The 19,367-nt window shown below is 39.6% G+C and overlaps 1 protein-coding gene across 1 annotated transcript in view; it reads left to right on the forward strand.

Annotated features, from left to right (window-relative positions):
• The window catches only part of UTP20 (UTP20 small subunit processome component), a 79,416-nt gene that overhangs the window by 37,942 nt on the left and 22,107 nt on the right, over positions 1-19,367 (forward strand). Inside the window, exons 28-41 of the mRNA XM_038756200.1 lie at positions 5,566-5,709; positions 6,970-7,049; positions 7,394-7,620; positions 8,833-8,977; positions 11,163-11,250; positions 12,434-12,577; positions 12,746-12,796; positions 12,890-13,042; positions 14,620-14,775; positions 15,283-15,423; positions 16,047-16,184; positions 16,953-17,092; positions 17,302-17,384; positions 18,982-19,298. Of these exons, the coding sequence (XP_038612128.1) occupies positions 5,566-5,709; positions 6,970-7,049; positions 7,394-7,620; positions 8,833-8,977; positions 11,163-11,250; positions 12,434-12,577; positions 12,746-12,796; positions 12,890-13,042; positions 14,620-14,775; positions 15,283-15,423; positions 16,047-16,184; positions 16,953-17,092; positions 17,302-17,384; positions 18,982-19,298 (2,007 nt within the window). The remainder of the gene's footprint in view (positions 1-5,565; positions 5,710-6,969; positions 7,050-7,393; positions 7,621-8,832; positions 8,978-11,162; positions 11,251-12,433; positions 12,578-12,745; positions 12,797-12,889; positions 13,043-14,619; positions 14,776-15,282; positions 15,424-16,046; positions 16,185-16,952; positions 17,093-17,301; positions 17,385-18,981; positions 19,299-19,367) is intronic.

Below are 19,367 nucleotides of genomic sequence, written 5' to 3' on the forward strand. Positions count from 1 at the left end.
TATGCACTTCCAACTATTTGACTTAAAGGGAGGCTATATTTCAAACAGTAGCTCTACAGAATTTTTTGTACAGCTGAAGTAGTCATGACTGAGAAATAATATAAGTGTTCTTATAGCTTTAAACACCCTAGAGAAGGTAATATTTTACTGATATAAAATGGGGGGAAAGGGGAAAGAAACATTGTCATCTTTTCTGATGCCTCATGCAAAGGTTAGAATTCATTGTCTTCATCAGCAATTGTGTGTGAGTATGGTATTTGTGTTTGGGAATGTACAATAAAAATGAAAGATTCATTCCATGCCTGTGGGAAATTAAAACTCTAATGGAGAAGACAAGCAGGTACAAATTGCCAAATACACAGTAGGTGAAGCAATTAAGCACAGGCCTTATCAATCAGTCAGTGAAGAAGCAGAAACTAGTGGATAGAACATAAACCTGGAAGTCAGAAGGACCTAGGTTCTTATGTTGGCTCTGCCATTTGTCTGCTTTGTGACCCTGGGCAAGACACTTTACTTCTCTTTGCCTCAGTCACCTCATCTGTAAAAATGGGGATTAAGACTGTGAGCCCCTTGGGAGACATAGACATTAAAATAAGATGTCAGGGAATGGCCCTTAGAGTAGGTGAATTTTTAGCAGGGCTTATAAGGTGTAATGAGACCATGTGGGAGGAAGCCTTATTGTGTGACTATTGGACCGAAGATGGGAAATGTGTGATTGAAAAAGTTGGAAAGTAATCTTGGGAAGAGCAAAGAGTAGACAAGATCAGGGGTGGCAGAAGGGCTGGTTGGTTACAGGAAAATAAGTGACCCAGAGCCTCAAATATTTATGTGAGATGAAATGGCTGGATTCAGACTTGTTCTGTAGACTGTGAGCTTGTTGTGGGTAGGGAACGTGCCTACCAATTCTGTACTGTACTCTTGGAATCAGACTACAGATTTCCCTTTACTAGGTACAGTTTTTGCGTCAACAAAGCAAAGCGGCTCTGTAAAATACTGTTTTGATTTCAGTGATGGGTAAAAAGAAACACCTTTGTTTGAGAGCAAAAAAAAGTTCCAAGAAAAGGAGTAACTTTGATTGTGAGCTCTCTGTGGGACAAGGATTGTGTTGAACCTTATTACCTTGTATCTACCCCAAGTGCTTAATATAGTGCCTGGCACATAGCAAGCTCTTCACAAATCTTCATTCCTCAATTGCCTTCGAGTCGTTTCTGACCCATAGTGACTCCGTGGATACACCCTCTTTGGAACATCCTATATTCTTCCATAAATTCGTTCTGGTGTGTGTATCCATAGTTTTCTTGGTAAAGATACAGAAGTGGTTTACCATTGCCTTCTTCCGTGCAGTAAAAACTTGAGTCTCTGCTGGTTTTTTTGGTCAACATTTTGATCACTTCATCATCTTACTTTAACTCTTTCCCATGCTGCTGCTGCTCAGCACAGGTGAATCGACTTTGACGCTTCGTCTTAGACCTTTCCATTATGAGTAGCCGCATATGGCATAGCTCTAAGCTTCATCAGCATATGCAAACTCTCCTGCCACGATAAGGTGTTGTCACAGGAGCGTTAATTTAACAAATACCGTTACAAAAAAGGAATCGGGAGACTGATTCATACTAAAGGTTTTTTAGCAACTTAAAACATTCATTCAATCAGCTGTATTTATTGAGCACTTACTGTGTGCAGAGCACTGTGCTAAGTGCTTGGGAAAGTACAATGCAACAGTGAACAGTGACATTCCTTGCCCACAACGAATTTACAATCTAGAGCAAGGGAGACAGACATGAATAGAAATAAATAAAGATACAGATATGTACATAAATGCTGTGGGGCTGCAAGAGGAGAAGAGCTAAGGGAGCAAGTTAGGGCAATGCAGAAGGAAGTGGGAGATGAGGAAAAGTGGGCTTAGTCTCGGAAGGGCTCTCGGAGGAAATATGCCTTCATTAAGGCTTTGAAGTGGTGGGGGGGTGGGGAGAGTAATTGTCTGTTGGATTTGAGGAGGGAGGGCGTTCCAGGACAGAGGCAAGGAGTGGGCTAGGCGTCAGTGGAGAGACAGGTTAGATGGAGGTACAGTGAGAAGAACATACGACCCTTTACATATGTATATAAATGTCATATCTTGAGGAGAGGGATTTTATCAAAGCAGCTTTAAAGTTCCCTGAGCCGTCAGGTCAGTTCCATGAAGTTAGTCAGTAATATACTGTGTTACTGCTCATATTGTCATTCAGTAACTAGGATGATTTCTTCCATTTAGCGTTTCATTAGCTAGTGAGGTGTTAAGTTCATTGACATGTGTTCACCTCTTTTTTTTCTTCTTGGAAAATGATTGCAAGAAATTCCTTTAGGTACTAAAGTGATTTATTGCAGAATAATATTACCTAAATAGTTAAAGTTTTACAATTATGTGTTTGGGCAAAGTTATGGTTTAACATCTTGCATCTTTCATTTCCTGCATTCTCGTTATCCATATTATATTTTTAAATATTTAAAGACTGCTTGGCTTTTATGTTATTTTCATGCCTCAGCAGGATCCAGGAAATTAAAGAATATTGCAGTGATGATTGGAGGGGCTTGGGCTAGGATTTTGTCCCTCTGTTGCTTGGGGGTAGAACAGCAGAGAAGAGAGTGGTGGGCACAAGCCAACCTTCAGTAGCCACTTTCAGCCACCATTCAGAAGTGCCCATTTCTTCCTTGGTATTTCTGCCCCTGCCCTCCCTGGCCTGCTGCTATTAGGCTGTAAAGTTTAGGATTACTGTTCCTGGATCTTGTATTCTCCCCATTACCTCCACCTGGGTGGCAGAGGTAGTTAGCCCTGGAAATCCAGAGGTGACAGTGTGAATGACTGCACTGGAAAGTTGACAGCCCTAAGTTCGTAGGCCAGAGCTTGGGCGGCAGACATAATGGCTTTGAATGCCATCCTCTGGTATGCCACGTATGTCAGGAATTGCTATAACCTTGAGTAGGCTATATGAACTTTCCTTGAGAAATGTCTAAAATTGAACTTTTTAAAAAATAAACGTATTTAGTACTGCTGACTCTCCCACCAGAAGTTCTCATAGGCTCAAGGCACATCCTAAAGTCACATCTCCTCCACGAGGAGTTCCCTGACTAATCCCTCATTTTACCCTCTCTGCCCTCCCCTTGCCATCTACTGTGCACTTGGACGTGTACCCTTTAAGCACTCTGAAACTCACCAAGAGCCACAGCTCTTTTAAGTATCATTATGCTCTTTCTCTTTTGTAATTTTTTTTTAATGTCCGTCTCTCCCTGTAGACTGTAAACTCTTTTTGGGCAGGGATCGTTTCTGTTAACTCTATTGTATTGTACATTCTCTAGAGCTTAGTACAGTGCTCTGCACACAACCTAAATGGTCAGTAAATACCATTGATTGACTGGGGTTCCAGGTATGGTATGTCCATCATCCTCCAAGTCCTAATAGGATTCCTGGATAGAGCTCCGGAGATGCCCCAGCCAACTAAGTGGAAATGTCGGGTGGGGAGAAGAATTTATCCTTGTACTGGTGCTGTGCCTGGCCTGGATCAACTCCACCACCCAAGGCAGCTCTTTTCTGGAGTAAGGGGATTGTCCTGTGTGCTTGTATCTACCCACTTAAACCTCATCTGTCTTAGTGGAAAATTAGCTGCAGTTAAATACCTATCCCCTCTTCCCCCTTTTAAGTAATCCATAGTTTAATTGTCAGTCAATTCAGCAGAATTGAATAAAAATCTACCATTTGAATCCCATTACCAAATATTGAACTTGAATCACTTGGCTTTTTTTTTTTCAATAACTCATTCAGGCTAACTGATTCAGCAGGAGAAGCAAGAATTGGCACTCCTGAGCAACAGTGCCTCCCCAATGGGTTCAGAGGTCATAGGCTGGATTAGTCAATCAGTCAATGGAGTTTATTGAGTGCCTACTATGTACAAAGCACTATACTAAATGCTTAGGAGAGTGCAGTACAATAGAGTTGGTAGACACAATCCCTGCCCACCAAAAGTTTACTGCCTAGAGTGGGAGACAACATTAAAATAAGTAAATGGCATAGTATAAAGGTATGTACATAAGTGCCATGGGACTGGGGGTGGCATGAATGCAATGTGCTTAGGGGTAAAGATAGGTGACTCAGAAGGAAAGGTGAATAGGGGAAAGTCAGGGAAGGCTTCTTGGGGGAGATCTGATTTTTATAGGGCTTTGAAGGTAAGGAGAATGGTGGTCTGTCGGTATATGATGGGTGAGGAAGTTCCAGGCCAGAAGGAGGATTTGGGCAGGGGGTTGGCGGTGAGATAGACACGCTGGAAGTACAGTGACTAAAGTCATTCATTCTTTCATTCAATTGTATTTATTGAGAGCTTACTGTGTGCAGAGCACTATACTAAGTGCTTGGGAAGTACAAGTCGGCAACATATAGAGACAGTCCCTACCCAACAACGGGCTCACAGGCTAGAAGAGGGAGACTTGGCATTAGAGGAGTGAAATGTGTAGAGTGGGATTGTAGTAGAGATAAGTAAGGTGGGATGGGGGGGAGAGTTGGTTAAGTGCCTTACAGCCAATTTTAAGGAGTTTGTGTTTGAGGAGGTGGAAGCACAACCATTGTAAGGCTTTTGAAAAGTGGGGAGAAGTGAACTGAACATTTTTTTTAGAAAAATGATCCAGGCAGCAGAGTGAAGTATGGACTGGAGTGGGGAGAGACAGGAGGCTGATGCGGTGGATCAGCATGGTGGCAGTTTGGATAGAGACGAAGGGGTGGATTCTAGAGATGTAAAGAAACAACCGACTGGATTTGCTGACAGACTGAGTATGCGGGTTGAGTAAGAGATGAATCAAAGATAATTAGTTGCTAATGTTATGGGCTTGTGAGACGGAGGATGATAATGATGTTTACAATGATATGAAGAAACATCATGGCCTAGTGGTTAGAGCATGGGCCTGGGAGTGAGAAGGACTTGGGTTCTAATCCTGCCTTAGCCGCTTGTCTGTTGCGTGATCTTGAACAAGACCATTAACTTCTCTGAGCCTCAGTTCCCTCATCTGTAAAATGGGGATTGACTGAGTCATCATCAGTCATCATCAATCGTATTTATTGAGCGCTTACTGTGTGCAGAGAGCACTGTACTAAGCACTTGGGAAGTACAAATTGGCAACACATAGAGACAGTCCCTACCCAAAAGTGGGCTCACAGTCTAAAAGGGGGAGACAGAGAACAAAACCAAACATACTAACAAAATAAAATAAATAGAATAGATATGTACAAGCAAAATAAATAAATAAATAGAGTAATAAATATGTGCAAACATATATACAGGTGCTGTGGGGAAGGGAAGGAGGTAAGATGGGGGGGATGGAGAGGGGGACGAGGGGGAGAGGAAGGAAGGGGCTCGGTCTGGGACTGGGACTGTGTCCAACGTGATTATCTTGTATCTACTCCAGTGCTTAGAACAGTGCCTGTACATAGTGAGCACTTAATAAATATTGCAAGTATTATCATTATTATGTGAAATACCACAATTATTATTATTATGGGAAAAATGGGGGTTGGATGGATTTTAATGGTAGATCTGTTTACAGATACAGCTGAGGTTTATTAACCCACTGAAAAACTTGAGGCGAATCGGGATCAAGCTTGTAGCTGAATTCTTTTCGGATCAGGAGTCGTACAACTTCAGTACAGAAGAGATCGATGCAGTTTTTTATGGTACAGTGTGGCCCCAGGTAAATCTTTGCATTTTGAGTTGGTTCCCATAAGTACTGTCATCTCTCATTCGATGCCGACTGGTTTAATGATATCAACCATTGTCATCTGTCTGTGGATGATACAGTGGGGGTGATTACAAAGGAATCTTTCCTAGTGCTGGTTTATTTTTTTAATAATACAATCCTGCATAGCTGTTGACAGCAGGTCATTTTCACTAGGGTGCCTTCCCACTCTAAGTCTTAATAGTCACACTTTTTAGCTATTTTTCATTCAAACCAGGATAGTACTAGGTTAGTATGATTTTAATTTTGTGTCTATCATGACGACAAATGTTGCAGACCATTTGCTAAGTTGCTCAGTAGCAGGCAGAGTAGTCTGTGCCTTGGCTGCTTTTAAAAATACTCGAGGGATGAAACATGAGCCATGCTCCTTGCCAAGTTTTAACCTAATCATGTCATTTTTTCAGCTTTCTTTTTTATTGTTTGCTTCTTCATTTACACTCTCCATATGTAATACCTTCCTTAAAATAGATCCACCAATTAACTAATTGGATTTAGATCTTTGACCTTTGGGTATTTGATATTTGCCCCACCCTCAACCCTACAGCACATATGTACATGTCTATAAATTATATATTATTTATTCATGTTAATGTCTGTCTCCCCCTCTAGACTGTAAGCTTGTTGTGTGCAGGGAACTCGTCTGCTAATTCTGTTGTACTCTCCCAAGCATTTAGTACAGGGCTCTGCCCATAGTAAGTGCTCAATAAATACAGTTAGTTGATTGCTCTGTACAAAGCACCTGCTGAATAAATGCCATTAATGATAACTATGTAGGTACAGTAAACTTTAATCTACTCCAGCACTTAGTATAGTATATGGCCCATAATAAACCCTTAACCAATATCACAATTGTTATTATTTCAGTTAATTTTTGTTCATTGTGAAATGGGATCCTTATTAAAAAAAGTATTTCGGGTCATGCTCCTCTCTTCCCCATTTCAAGGCCTTAAAGCATCCCAGGAGTAATAATCAATCAGTCAGTGGCATTTATTGAATACTTACTGTGTGCAGAGCACTGTAGTAAGCACTTGGGAGAGTACAATACAACAGAGTTGGTAAACATGTTCCCTGCCCACAACGAGCTTACTAGCTCTTAATATTGTCGGACATTGCTAATTGAATGCCCATAAAACATGTAACATTAATTGCCCTCTATACTGTTTCTGTCTTTTCCATAACATATTCACTGTTATTTCTGGATTTTCTGCCCTCTAGGTATGCAGACTTTCTTTTGAGAGCCAGTATGCCCCTACTATGCTACTTAAGCTAATCCACGTTTGGAGCCAAAACCCTAGGTAAGCGAGTGTGTGTATCAAATTTTTTAAAATGATAATTACCCCTTCTCATTCAGTGTAAATAAGAATCTGTGGATGTGTATTATTTTGGGTTAAATGATAGACTGTCAAAGTCTTTTTTAAAAATTTCTCTTTTAAAGTCTATGCAAGCTTGAGACTTACGGGTTATGTATTAAGAACTTTCCAAATAGTCTTTTGTTGAAGTATTTTTATGCTTTAGTTTTGAGTCAGATTGTACAATATTCTTTACTTTGGATATTAATTTCGATATACTTTTTATGTGAAGGTGTCTAAAAGTGTATTAAGCTGATTTTTAAAAAATATTTTAAATATATTTTACACAGGTATTACCCTTTGCTGGCCAAACAGAAACCTGGACATCCAGAATTTAATGTCCTGACAAATGTTTTTGCTGTTCTCTCAACCAAAAATGTCTCTGAATCCGCAGTCAATGTTGTGATGGATATAGCTGATAATCTCCTCAACATTCCAGATTTTGAGCCCACAGACGCAATTTCCAGCTTGATTGTGAATGAATGTGTATATGCTGACATCCAGGAAGCTGCAGAAGGTATAAATTTCCTGTCCAATATTAATTCTTGATCCTTGGGTAGCAAATTATCTTCAAATAGGAACCATTACTGGAATATGACTGTGGTGACCACATTCAATCTTTTTCTCATTAAAGAATAATTACTCATTATCAAAGGTAGAGTAGTGAGTATGAGGTTTAGTCTTCTAGCTGAGTGGGTGAGAGAGGAAAGCGGGCAAGCCCATGGTTGGGGATCTCTGAGTGATCAACTGGAGAGAGGGAGTGAGGGCAAGGCAAAGCAGAGTGAACTTCATGAAGAAGAAGGAAGAGGAGGCTTAACGCTCTCCTTATACAGGGTGTGTTCCTGGCAGCAGGCTTGAGGCAGGGAGGATGATCTGCCTGGGAAAAGATCCTGTCACCAGCGTGAAGCTTCCAGAACAAACCCTTGGAAATCATTCATAGGGCACAGAGTGCATATGCTTCATAGTGGTTTGGGATCCCCCAAATATCCCTTTCCAGTATGGGCTACCAGAGGTTCTTAAGGATTAACCCGAAGAAACAGTAACTCCCAGACATGGATGCCAACTTTTCATTTTGAGTGTAGGGACAATTTGGAGGCAGGGCTTTGAGGGGGAAAGGGAGGCAAGAAGGAGAGGGAGTACAGAGGGGAAGGAGGAGGAAGATAAAGAAGAAGGAGAAAGAGAAGGTAAAGATATTTATCCATCCTTCTTCCCATCTTTGCCCCTGCTTCTTTCTTTCATGGGCCTGGTGTTCCAGTGGTGATGAGAAAGACAGAGGTGTTGATAACGATGCTGTCCTCCTGCCACCAGTATCGTAGCTCAACTTCGGGTCCTTTCTGGTCCCAAGGGGCTGGGTGGATGTAACTACAGCTGGCCACTATGCCCAAAAAGCTCTGGCAGCAAAGTTAATGGCTTTGCCCTCTTCAGGAATAGCATGGGGCAAGATTCCCAGCCGCCACTCAAATCATATGTGGCCATAGTTGAGCCAGATTTCTGCCCTGAGGGGAAGAAATCTGTGCCATTTTGGGTCCCAGGGACTCTAGCCTGACATGCTCTGCTGCTTTAGAATCCAGTATGCTACCTGGGCACCAAACTGAACTGGTGGGGAGCCCTCCTTTTCGGCATGCACGTATCTGGATGAGATAGAGCTCCAAATTTTTGGTTATTGGTTGTGCTTCAGAGAATCAAGATGTGAAAAATCAAAACACTAATCACATTTTATCCATTACAGAGCCTCTCAGTATAGGTACAAAATTAGTCTTCCCTCATGTCCCTGCTGTCCTTCAATATCTCAGCAAAGCCATGGTACACGTAGGAAATGTGAAAAAGAAAATGTGCGGAGAACAAGTCAGCAAGGAGCTCAGCATTCTCTCAAAGTAAGTGATTCCTTGAATCTCAGAAGAAAGAAAAATGGTGAAATGTCATCTTTCAAGTGGAAAGCCAGTTGCTTTATGAGAAAAGATTTTAAGGATCTGAAAATGTTTTCCCTTCATGATATTGTTTCAGAAGATCTCAGTGAGTAGTATTGAGCGCTTACCGTGTTCTGAGCACTGTTCTAAGGACTTGGGAGAAACAGTATAACAGTTGGTAGAAGCATTCTCTGCCCTCAAAAACACTACCCTTTCTAAAGAAAATATCAATATCTTTTATTTTCTTTCATTTTGAGTAGCTCAAGTTTTGATGGAATACTTTTTATTTGTAATTTAATCATCCAAACCTTCAGTAAATCGATAATAATCAATAATTATCTTTAGATTAAAGATAATCTAAATTAAATTAAAAATTATGAGATTTTTGAATAAGCTGAGAGCGGTATGGCCTAGTGGAAAAAGCAGGCCAGGAGGTCAGAGGACCTGGCTTCCAATGCCGGCTCTGCCATTTGCTTTGTGTGTGACTTCTCTGGGGAAGTCACTTGTCTGTGTCTGTTTCCTCATCTGTAAAATGGAGACCTAAATACCTTTCTCCCTCCTACTTAGGTTTATTCAATCACATTTATTGAGCGCTTACTGTGTGCAGAGCAAGGCTGTGAGTCCAACTGGACCGTGTCCAATTTTATTATCTTGTGTCTACCCCAGTGCGTAGTACAGTGCTTGGCACATAGTGAATGCTCAACAAATACCACAATTATTATTATTATTCTAAGGTTATGAGAGTATTTATGAGTAAGTAAGACTCGGACTTGTTAATGTATGCCGAATGTTAATGTATCCTTCAGTGTTAAAATCTCTGGTCTTCTTGAATCAATCAGCGGTACTTATTGATTTATTTATAATAAGTACTCAAAAGATGCCGTTGATTGAGTGCTTTCTGTGTACAGAGCACCGAACTAAGCTTTTGGGAAAGTACGGTACAACAGAGTTGATAGCCAACTGTCAGCTGTGTTACTTTGGGCAAGTCACTTAACTTCTCTGTGCCTCAGTTACCTCATCTGTAAAATGGGAATTAAGACTGTGAGCCCCGCCGTGGGCCGACCAATCACCTTGTAACCTCCCCAGCACTGAGAACAGTGCTTTGCACATAGTAAGCGCTTAATAAATGCCATAATAATTATTATTATGTTCCTTGCCCACTATGAATTTGCGGTCTAGATGGGGAGATAGACATTAAATATAATATTTAAGTGCTGTGGGGCAAATACCAAATGCCCATAGGTCATAGATCTAAATGCATGGATGAGACAGAAGGGAGAGGGAGCCGGGAAAAAGAGGGTTTAATTGGGGAGGCCTTCTTGGAAGAGATGTGATCTTAATAAGGCCTTGACTTAATAAGGCTTCTAGACTGTGAGCCCACTGTTGGGTAGGGACTGGCTCTATATGTTGCCAACTTGTACTTCCCAAGCGCTTAGTACAGTGCTCTGCACACAGTAAGTGCTCAATAAATTTGATTGATTGATTGATTGATTGAAGGTGGGGAGAGGTGTAATGAATATGGAGTGGGAGGGAGTTCCAGGCTAAAGGGAGAATGTGGGAAAGAGGTTGGTGGTGAGATGGATGAGACCGGGCCACAGTGAACAAACTGGTGCTAGAGGAGCAGTGTGAACATAGGACAAATGTTCTTTAAGTTACGAATTCTGGAAAGGTGATTTAAAACCCATATATTTAATAGTAATGAAAGAGTTCCAAAGACTATAAATAATCTTTTCTGAGGACCGGTGCACTCAGTTTCTGCTCAAAGAGGTTATGATCCAATTTGAAAATGAAATGTAGTCAGATATACGGTACCAGAAAATATCAAAATGCAATTTTGAATTAATTTTGAATTTCATAGCAGCCGTGGTTCATTTTAATCTATTAATGGGTAGAGAATCTGTTAGTGAAGACTTCTGCAGAATATTGAGCTAAATTGAAGAGTACAGTTGAATAGGAAAAGTTTTTCCTTCTTGGGTGTGTATATTGCTCTGCAAAATAGTGTAGTTTTTCTGTTTAGTGAAAAATACTCTGCTATTGCAGTCAGTGCAGCAACTTCTGGCACTAAATACCATTTACTTCACTTTGCTGCATACAAATGCTTTAAATTCATATGATTGTATTTTCCTAAAAATCCTACTTTTCTCTCCGATAGGATCAGCAGCTTTATTAAAGACAAAAGCCAGAGCTCCGTACTCATTACGCTTCTTCTTCCTTTCCTTCACCGAAGAAACATTCCAGAGGTACTCATTCTAAAATGACTGTCTTTTGAAATCAGTCTAAAGAATATATACTCTTTTGTATAAATTGTCATTTTTCCCAAAACCTGGACTCAGTAGCTTTATGAAATTTCACTTAAGAAGTAGGCAAGGAAGAGAGAAGGGGTAAAATGTAGAGGTCAGGTAGGAAAGAGAAGCAGCGTGGCTCAGTGGAATGAGCCCGGGCTTTGGAGTCAGAGGTCATGGGTTCAAATTCCGGCTCCACCAATTGTCAGCTGTGTGACTTTGGGCAAGTCACCGCACTTCTCTCTGCCTCAGTTACCTCATCTGTAAAATGGGGATTAAGATTGTGAGCCCCACGTGGGACAATCTGATCACCTTGTATCCCCCCAGCACTTAGAACAGTGCTTTGCACATAGTAAGTGCTTAACAAATACTATTATTATCATTATTATTATCATTATTATTATTATTATTACTATCCAAGGGAAACAAAGATGACATGGTATGGATTTGGGAGTTCCCTTTGTCACCAGGAGTTCTGAGCCAAGATAAAGGGAGAGGATGTACTAGTCCTAAAATAAATACCTAATATAGAGTAAAACCATGTCAATTTGAGATGCGAACAGTGGAACAATGGACTTTTAATTAATTGAGGTTGTTGTAATGTTTTTTGTATTAATTGTTCTCAGTACTCGTGGTTTGCTGCATGTGTGGTTACTTTTGGCTCTGGAATAAAATTAAGAATCTGGGTATTCTCCGGAGTTATTTTATAATAATAATCCAGCTACCTATTGAAATAAGATTTTCACTGTGTTTAGGAAAGGAGAGGCCAAAGTATTTTCTAAATTTTTCCTCAGCAGTTCTTATGTGAATGTTCTTGCTTAAGCAGAGGATTAAATAAGAGTTTTGAAATCCTTGTTGCCCTTTCAATCAGTTGGTGAGAAGGGAAGAAAGACTTTTTATGTTAATTAAAATTACTCTTAGTGTTCTAAAACAAAGTATGAAATAATTTGAAGAACTATGCATTAGAGTTTTAATAACGTCACGTTCTACATTAATGGATTAATGAAGTTGTACAGTATTACCAAGAATTGGAGTAAAGCACTTTTTCATCAAGCTTACAAAAGATTTAAGTTATTGACATTTATTTGCCACATTTCAGGGACTGATATGTGCTATCTCTTTTTTTGTTTTTTTTCCCCAGGAAACAGAAGTTGATATTCTTGTAACAATACAGAACCTGTTAAAGCACTGTTTGGAGCCTTTGAACTTCCTCAAACCCTTGGCAAAGCTCTTCTCAATTACTCAGAATAAAATATCTCGAGAGACTCTTTGTGCGGTTTTCCAAGTACGTATTTATTTCCCACCCCAAATTGCCTTTTCTTGTATGGTTAGTAAAATGGGTTTTTTGTGCTGTTTCATCTCGGATATTGTTATCCTTGGGCAGCAGGCTAGAGGTGATTTAAAGGTTTTAAATTCAAACTATTTTATAATCTTTTCTTGCTTTATCTTTTAGACGCTCTCTGAATTTGGGGGTGACTTAAATTACATCACAGATGTAGTCAAGGTAAGAAAATTTTCTTTGCTCTTCGACTTATTTACTAAACTATATTAAAAAGGGAAAAAACAGCTTATTGTTTCATTCGTGTTATCCCCTTAGCTGAATGCCTTTGATCATAGGCATCTGGACGACGTCAACTTTGATGTTCGCTTGTCAGCATTCCAGAGAATCACATCTTATGTTAAAGAGATGACGAAAGTGGATGCCGGCTATCTAATTCCAGTTATGCATAACTGTTTCCACACTCTACAGGTAAGTCTGTTTTAGAATTTGCAGAATCTTCTTTAATTATTCTTGCTGAATTCTAACTGTTTTCACCTGTGGGTACACAGAGTTTTTAATGCACGGTAATGCTATTTAGTGTCTACTGAGGGCAACACACTGTTCTAAGCCCTTGGGAAAGTAGTACAGAAATGAAATTCATGTTCCTGCCTACAAGTTGCTTACATTCTAATAGGGATCCAGACATTCAAAAGGATATACACATAGTGGGAACCCTAGGAAGGACTAGGCTAGGTAGTGGAACAAATATGACAAGATGAAATAATAGAAAGCCAGGTGATTGATGAAATAATAGAAAAACAGGTAATTGCATGTACAAAGACCAGTAAAAATCACCATGTAATATGATTGTTCTCTAATGGTTTAGTTTTCATTTATTAAAACATAGTTTCATATAGTTGAAATGCAGCATGGTGTAGTGAAAAAAGCATTGACTTGGGAGTCAGAGGATCCGGGTTCTAATCCCAGCTCTGTCACTTGCCTGCTGTGGGACCTTAGGCAAATCACTTGACCACTCTGTGCCTCAATTTCCTCAACTGTACAATGGGGATTCATTTTCTGTTTCCCTTCTATTTTTTTTCTTTTTATGGTATTTGTTAAGGGTTTACTATGGGTCAGACACTGTTTTAAGGGCTGGGGTAGGTACAAGTTAATTAGGTTGGACACCGTCCCTGTCCCCCATGAAGCTCACAGTTTAAAGGGGAGGGAGAACAGGTATTTAATTCCCATTTTACAGTTGAGGAAACTGAGGCACAGAGAAGTTCAGTGACTTGCTCAGCAAGCAATTGGCAGAGCTAGTTTAGAACCCAGGTCATCCCACTGCCAGGCCCATGCTCTTTAAACAACGCCATGCTTCTCTCTCCAAGTTCTATTTAACTTGTATCCACCCCAGTGCCTAGAACAGTGCTTGACACAGTAGCACTTAACAAATACAATACTAGTAACAACAATAGTAAAATGCATAAAATGAATATTATGGGTATTTTTTTTGATAAACCTGTAAAGGCAAAGTCACTGGGAATTATGAAAAGTTCAAAATATTGTGTTCTTAATTTCTACTAAAAACCATAAATAGAAAAATGAGGTGCCAAATATTATGGAATAGAAACTTTTTTCATCCTTAAAAAGAATAATTTTATGCAATAAGAAGAAATGTAATGATTTATATATCTGCCTGCCCACTTGTTGGGAATGTCATTTATGTCTGAGGGTCAGCTAGACTGTAAACTCATTGTGGTTAGGGAGTGTGTCTGTTTATTGTAACATTGTACTCTCCCAAGTGCTTAGTACAGTCGTCTGCATGCAGTAAGCATTCAGTAAATATGATTGAATGAATGCTTACCCCGTGGGAAATCATGGATGCCGAAAGGGTTTGGAGATTTTTCAGCCTCAATCAATTATGGGACAAGATTCGCTTGAAAGACATAAATATACAAGTTGCATATTATATTCAGTGCTAGACCTCAGTGGGCAGTGTTCCTAGTTAACGTTTTTTCTCCCATCCACTAATCCTGACACCTACCTTATTTTCTAATTTTCCTTCTCAGCTAGGAGATATGTCATTGAGTGATTGTGCCAGCTTGTGCTTGATGAGTATAATCAAACGTCTTGCTGCCCTGCGCTTCACGGAGCAACAATTCAGAGAAATAATCCAACGTACCCTACTAGAGAATTTGAGAAAAGGACTGAAGAGTAAGACTGAGGTAAATATTTTATATTTATAGTTAAAATCAGTACTTTGGTTCCAAAGAAAAAAATACATGAGTTCAGTAATGTACTACAGAAATGCCTGTTTATGAATTTCATTCATTCCTTCTTTAATATTTAATGAACAACTGCTGTGTGCAAAGCACTGTAATAAGAACTAGGGAAGGGGAAAAAAGGAGAGGACAGATTAGATATAGTCTCTGTCTCTCAGGGAGTCCACAGTGTGAAAGGAGATCCGGTATGTTGGTGACAAGCATAAATGAGGTTTGAAATGTAAAATAATGAGTCAACATTAGGACAATGAGAAATACCAAAGTGCTGTAGAACATTGTGGCCAAAGAGCCATTTTCATGCTTTTATCAGTCAGTCAGGGCTGGCCAGAGTTTGAAAGGCGGGAAGACAATATTTGCCACAGTAATGTGGAAGAGGTAACTTAATATTTCAGTCTTTCCCTTTAAATAAAAAGCTACAAAAGATTTTTTTCCTTAATTTAATATTTACAGAGTGTGCAGCAAGATTACACCACAATACTTTCCTGTTTGATTCAAACATTTTCAAACCACCCAGAATTTAAAGACTTGGTTCAACTCACCGATCACCATGATCCAGAGATGGACTTCTTTGAGAACATGAAACATATTCAGGTAAAATAGAGTGAGCTTTTCTACTCTGCCCATGTTCAGGTTCTTCAACTGTTGTACCATTAGTGGATGTGTCCCAAGAAACATCTGGGCTAAAAATCCACAACCCATCCATCACTAAACCATGTTTCCCCCACACAACACAGCTGCATAAGAAGTACCAAATCTCTCACAAACATGGGACCTGCTTGAAATGAGCCTTACTATGGGAGGTTTTGATTTTCTCTTCTACAGTTTCTGCGGAAGGATTATTATAATTGAATTTTGCCATTTCTGATGATTTTGCATCTGTCAAAACGATGCCCTTTGTATTTGACAACAAACACAGTATTATGATACTTCGGTGACTTTCCATGATCAGAAAAGGTGAAGTTTCAGCCCAGATTAGTCATATGTAAACCTATGCATAAAATCAGGGTCACAAAGAAAAAGCATAGAAATTTCATAATGCTGCTATCAGAATGGACTGTAATTTAATGGATGATGATGGTATTAAGTGCTTACTGTGTGCCAAGCACTGTGCTAAGTCAGGGTAGATACAAGATACTCAGATCAGACCCTGTCCCACAGGAGGTTCTATGAAGGAGATGCTTTTATAGTATCTAAATTCAGCTCTCAACTCACAGGTCCATCGAAGAGCCCGGGCCTTGAAGAAACTGGCAAAACGTCTGATGGAAGGGAAGATCGTGTTATCTTCTAAATCTCTCCAGAACTACATCTTGCCTTATGCAATAACCCCAATTTTTGATGAAAAAATGCAAAAGGTAGGATTTTAATTAAGAAATGGTAACAGAGCTGCTTCCAGGGTTTGATATGATCTTGTACACATGTGTTCAGATTTTTTTCCCAGTAGGAATCACCCTCCACGCAACTTGACTCTTCAAAGAAAGGAGAGATAATAATAATAATAATAGCATTTATTAAGCGCTTTGTGCAAAGCACTGGAAAGAATAGTATGGACTTAACTTTTCTACGAGTCTGTTGGGATCTAACAGTTAACCACCTTTGGTGTAGAGTATTACAAATTTGGATTTGACTGCTCTGAGGAGAAATTTAATTTCAGTTTCTGTTTTTTCTTATATGAGGTTTTCTAGGGTAAATCTATGTATTCATAAGCTGGAAAGTTCAGCGGGAAAATAGGGAAGGAAATGTTTTCAGTCTAGACCATTTTTATCATTCTATTTAATTGAAATAAAAATGGTATTTTGGGCCTGAATCCCCTAAATTTGTAAAGAAGGCAGTATTAAATTAGCAGTAGTTTGGGAATAGTAACCAGGAGTATGATTTTATTTGGGAATTATGCAAACTCTTTTTGCCCTGTGTTAGAAGGCAAAACTATGGAACTTTCCACTGTTGTGTAGTATTAGGAAAACTGAAAAGTAGATTGGAAATGTTTGGTTTTTGTGAGTAATGTATTTTTTTCCTTTTACTAAAAGGATAATTAATAAGACATTGGAAAAGTTCTTCATGACAAACGTTTTATTTAGCTTTTCAAATGCTTATAGAAATTTATCTTTCTTGTTATTTTGTAGTATGAAAATATAATTATCGCTTCCACAGAAGTTGTAGGAGCTGTTTGTTCACAGATGTCATGGGCAGCATATATGTACCACCTAAAGTATTTCATTCATGTCTTGCAAATGGGAAGGATCAACCAAAAACTGGGTGTTAGGTATGGCCAGCTTCCTTTTCAGTATCCATTTTTACTTTTCTAATTATGCCCTAATCTGTTTGTCCATTATTACAGGTTTTCTTAGCATTAAATTACAAGATACCTATTAGTCTGTTGTAAATTTTTACCATCTTTTTTTTTATTACCAATCTCGTATTAAAAACTCCTTCAAAATGATCTCATTTAAATGAATGTGTTTTATTTGATAGTGTATTAGTAACAGTGTTGGAGGCTTTCCACTTTGATCGTGAAACACTTGAAAAACAAATGGAGCAGATTCAGAATAAAGGAAGTAAGTGTTACTCTACTATAATCTCTATCCCTAATCTATTTTAATGTGTGTCTCTCCCTGTAGACTTTAACCTCCTTTGGGCAAGGATCATGTCTACCAATTCTGTTATATTGTACTTTCCCAATCACTTAGTAAGTGTTCTCCGTAAGCCCTCATTAAATACCATTGACTGATCAATGAAGTTTCATAAACTTCGGGGCAAAGCTTTCAAAATGTTTTCTTTTATTTTTTTGACAACGTTTTAAAAACAAGTTAAGCATCTGATTGCATTTGGAAAGCAGCATGGCTTAGTGGATAGAGAATGGGCCTGGAAATCAGAAGGACCTGGGTTCTAGATCTGGCTCTGCAACTGGTCTGCTCTGTGACCTTGAGCAAGTCACTTCACTTCTGTACCTCCATTCCCTCATCTGTAAAATGGGGATTGAGACTGTGAGACCCATGTGGGACATGAACTGTGTCCAACCTGCTTGGCTTATATCTGCCTAGTGCTTAGTGAGCGCTTAACAAATTACCAATATATGTAATTTTCAAGTTCCAAATGAGTGGAAAGAGCTGAGCTTTCAGGTTTTATTTGGGTGTTCTTGCTGAATACGTTCGCCATCCATATCAGACAGACAATCACTCTGCCCACCTTCAAAGCCTTATTGAAGACACATCTGTTCCAATAGGCCTTCCCCGACTAGGCCCTCATTTCCTCTTTTCCCGCTCCCTTCTGCATCATCCTTTTAGACTGTGAGCCCACTGTTGGGTAGGGACTGTCTCTGTATGTTGCCAACTTGTAGCTCCCAAGCGCTTAGTACAGTGCTCTGCACACAGTAAGCGCTCAATAAATACGATTGATTGATTGTTTGATCCTTTCGCTTGGATTTGAACCCTCTATTCACCCTTCCCTCAGCCCCATAACACGTATGTAAGTAACTCTATATCTGTCTCCCTCTCTAGACTGTAAGCTCGCTCACTGTGGGCAGGGAATATGTCAACCACCTCTGTTACATTGTACTTTCCCCAGTGCTTAATACCCTGCTCTGCACACAGTAAACGTTCAGTAAATTGATTGATTGAAATCCCCGAGGTTCTTTCATTCATTCAGTCGTATTTACTGAGCGCTTACTGTGTGTAGAGCACTGTAGTAAGCTCTTGTGAAGTACAATACAGCAATAAAGAGAGTCCCTGCCTGTGCATGCAGGCAGTTGGAAAGGAGAGTCTGTAAATCCCTAGTCCTGGAAGTTCCTAGTGTGTAAATTCCTTATGCACAGAGGTCATGTCTAGCAACTCTATTGTATTGTACTCTACCAAGTGCTTAGTACACACAGTTAGTGCTCAGTAAATACATTGGTTGATAGATAGAGTGAAGGCCCAGAGAACAAAGTTTGGGCAGCAAGAGAGTGAGAGAGAAGGAGTTTGTGGAAAAAAACAGTCAGGATTTCAAATCCACAGTTTTTGATGTAATCTCACAGCACCACTAACTCAACAAAAAGAAATGACTCTTTAAAACTTGCGGTTGCCACCATGTTTTTTGTTTTCCTGGCTAGTTTGGGTAAGGTTTTGGAAATCATGTGCCTGCTGATCTGATTGACTGATGTTGTTTTGATTGTAGATGCCATGGAGGTGGATGAGTTACCAGAGACTGAAGGTATGGAAGTGGAACCCAATGATGAGGAGGAGAATGAGAAGGAAAACAAGGAAGAAGATAAAACCAGTAGTAGGGCTGAGAACAGTGAGAAGCTCGAGGACCCTGTCCCAACTCAGCCTGAAAAAACAGCTGCTGAACAAATTCAGGCCACTAAGAATGTTCCAAAATGCATTTCGTCCCTGCCCCGGAATAAGGAGGAGTTGGAGGGCCTGATTAAACACATACGTGCAGCCCTAACAGAAAACATTCTACCGAAGCTACATAAGTGCCTTGCTGCTAAGGTGATTATTTCATTTGGGGAACAGAAATACTGTTGATATGTGAGCTCAGGAGTTTGTAAAATATGCACG

Source organism: Tachyglossus aculeatus, chromosome 14 (genome assembly GCF_015852505.1).
Source record: "Tachyglossus aculeatus isolate mTacAcu1 chromosome 14, mTacAcu1.pri, whole genome shotgun sequence".
In the NCBI taxonomy this organism is placed as follows: Eukaryota; Metazoa; Chordata; class Mammalia; order Monotremata; family Tachyglossidae; genus Tachyglossus; species Tachyglossus aculeatus.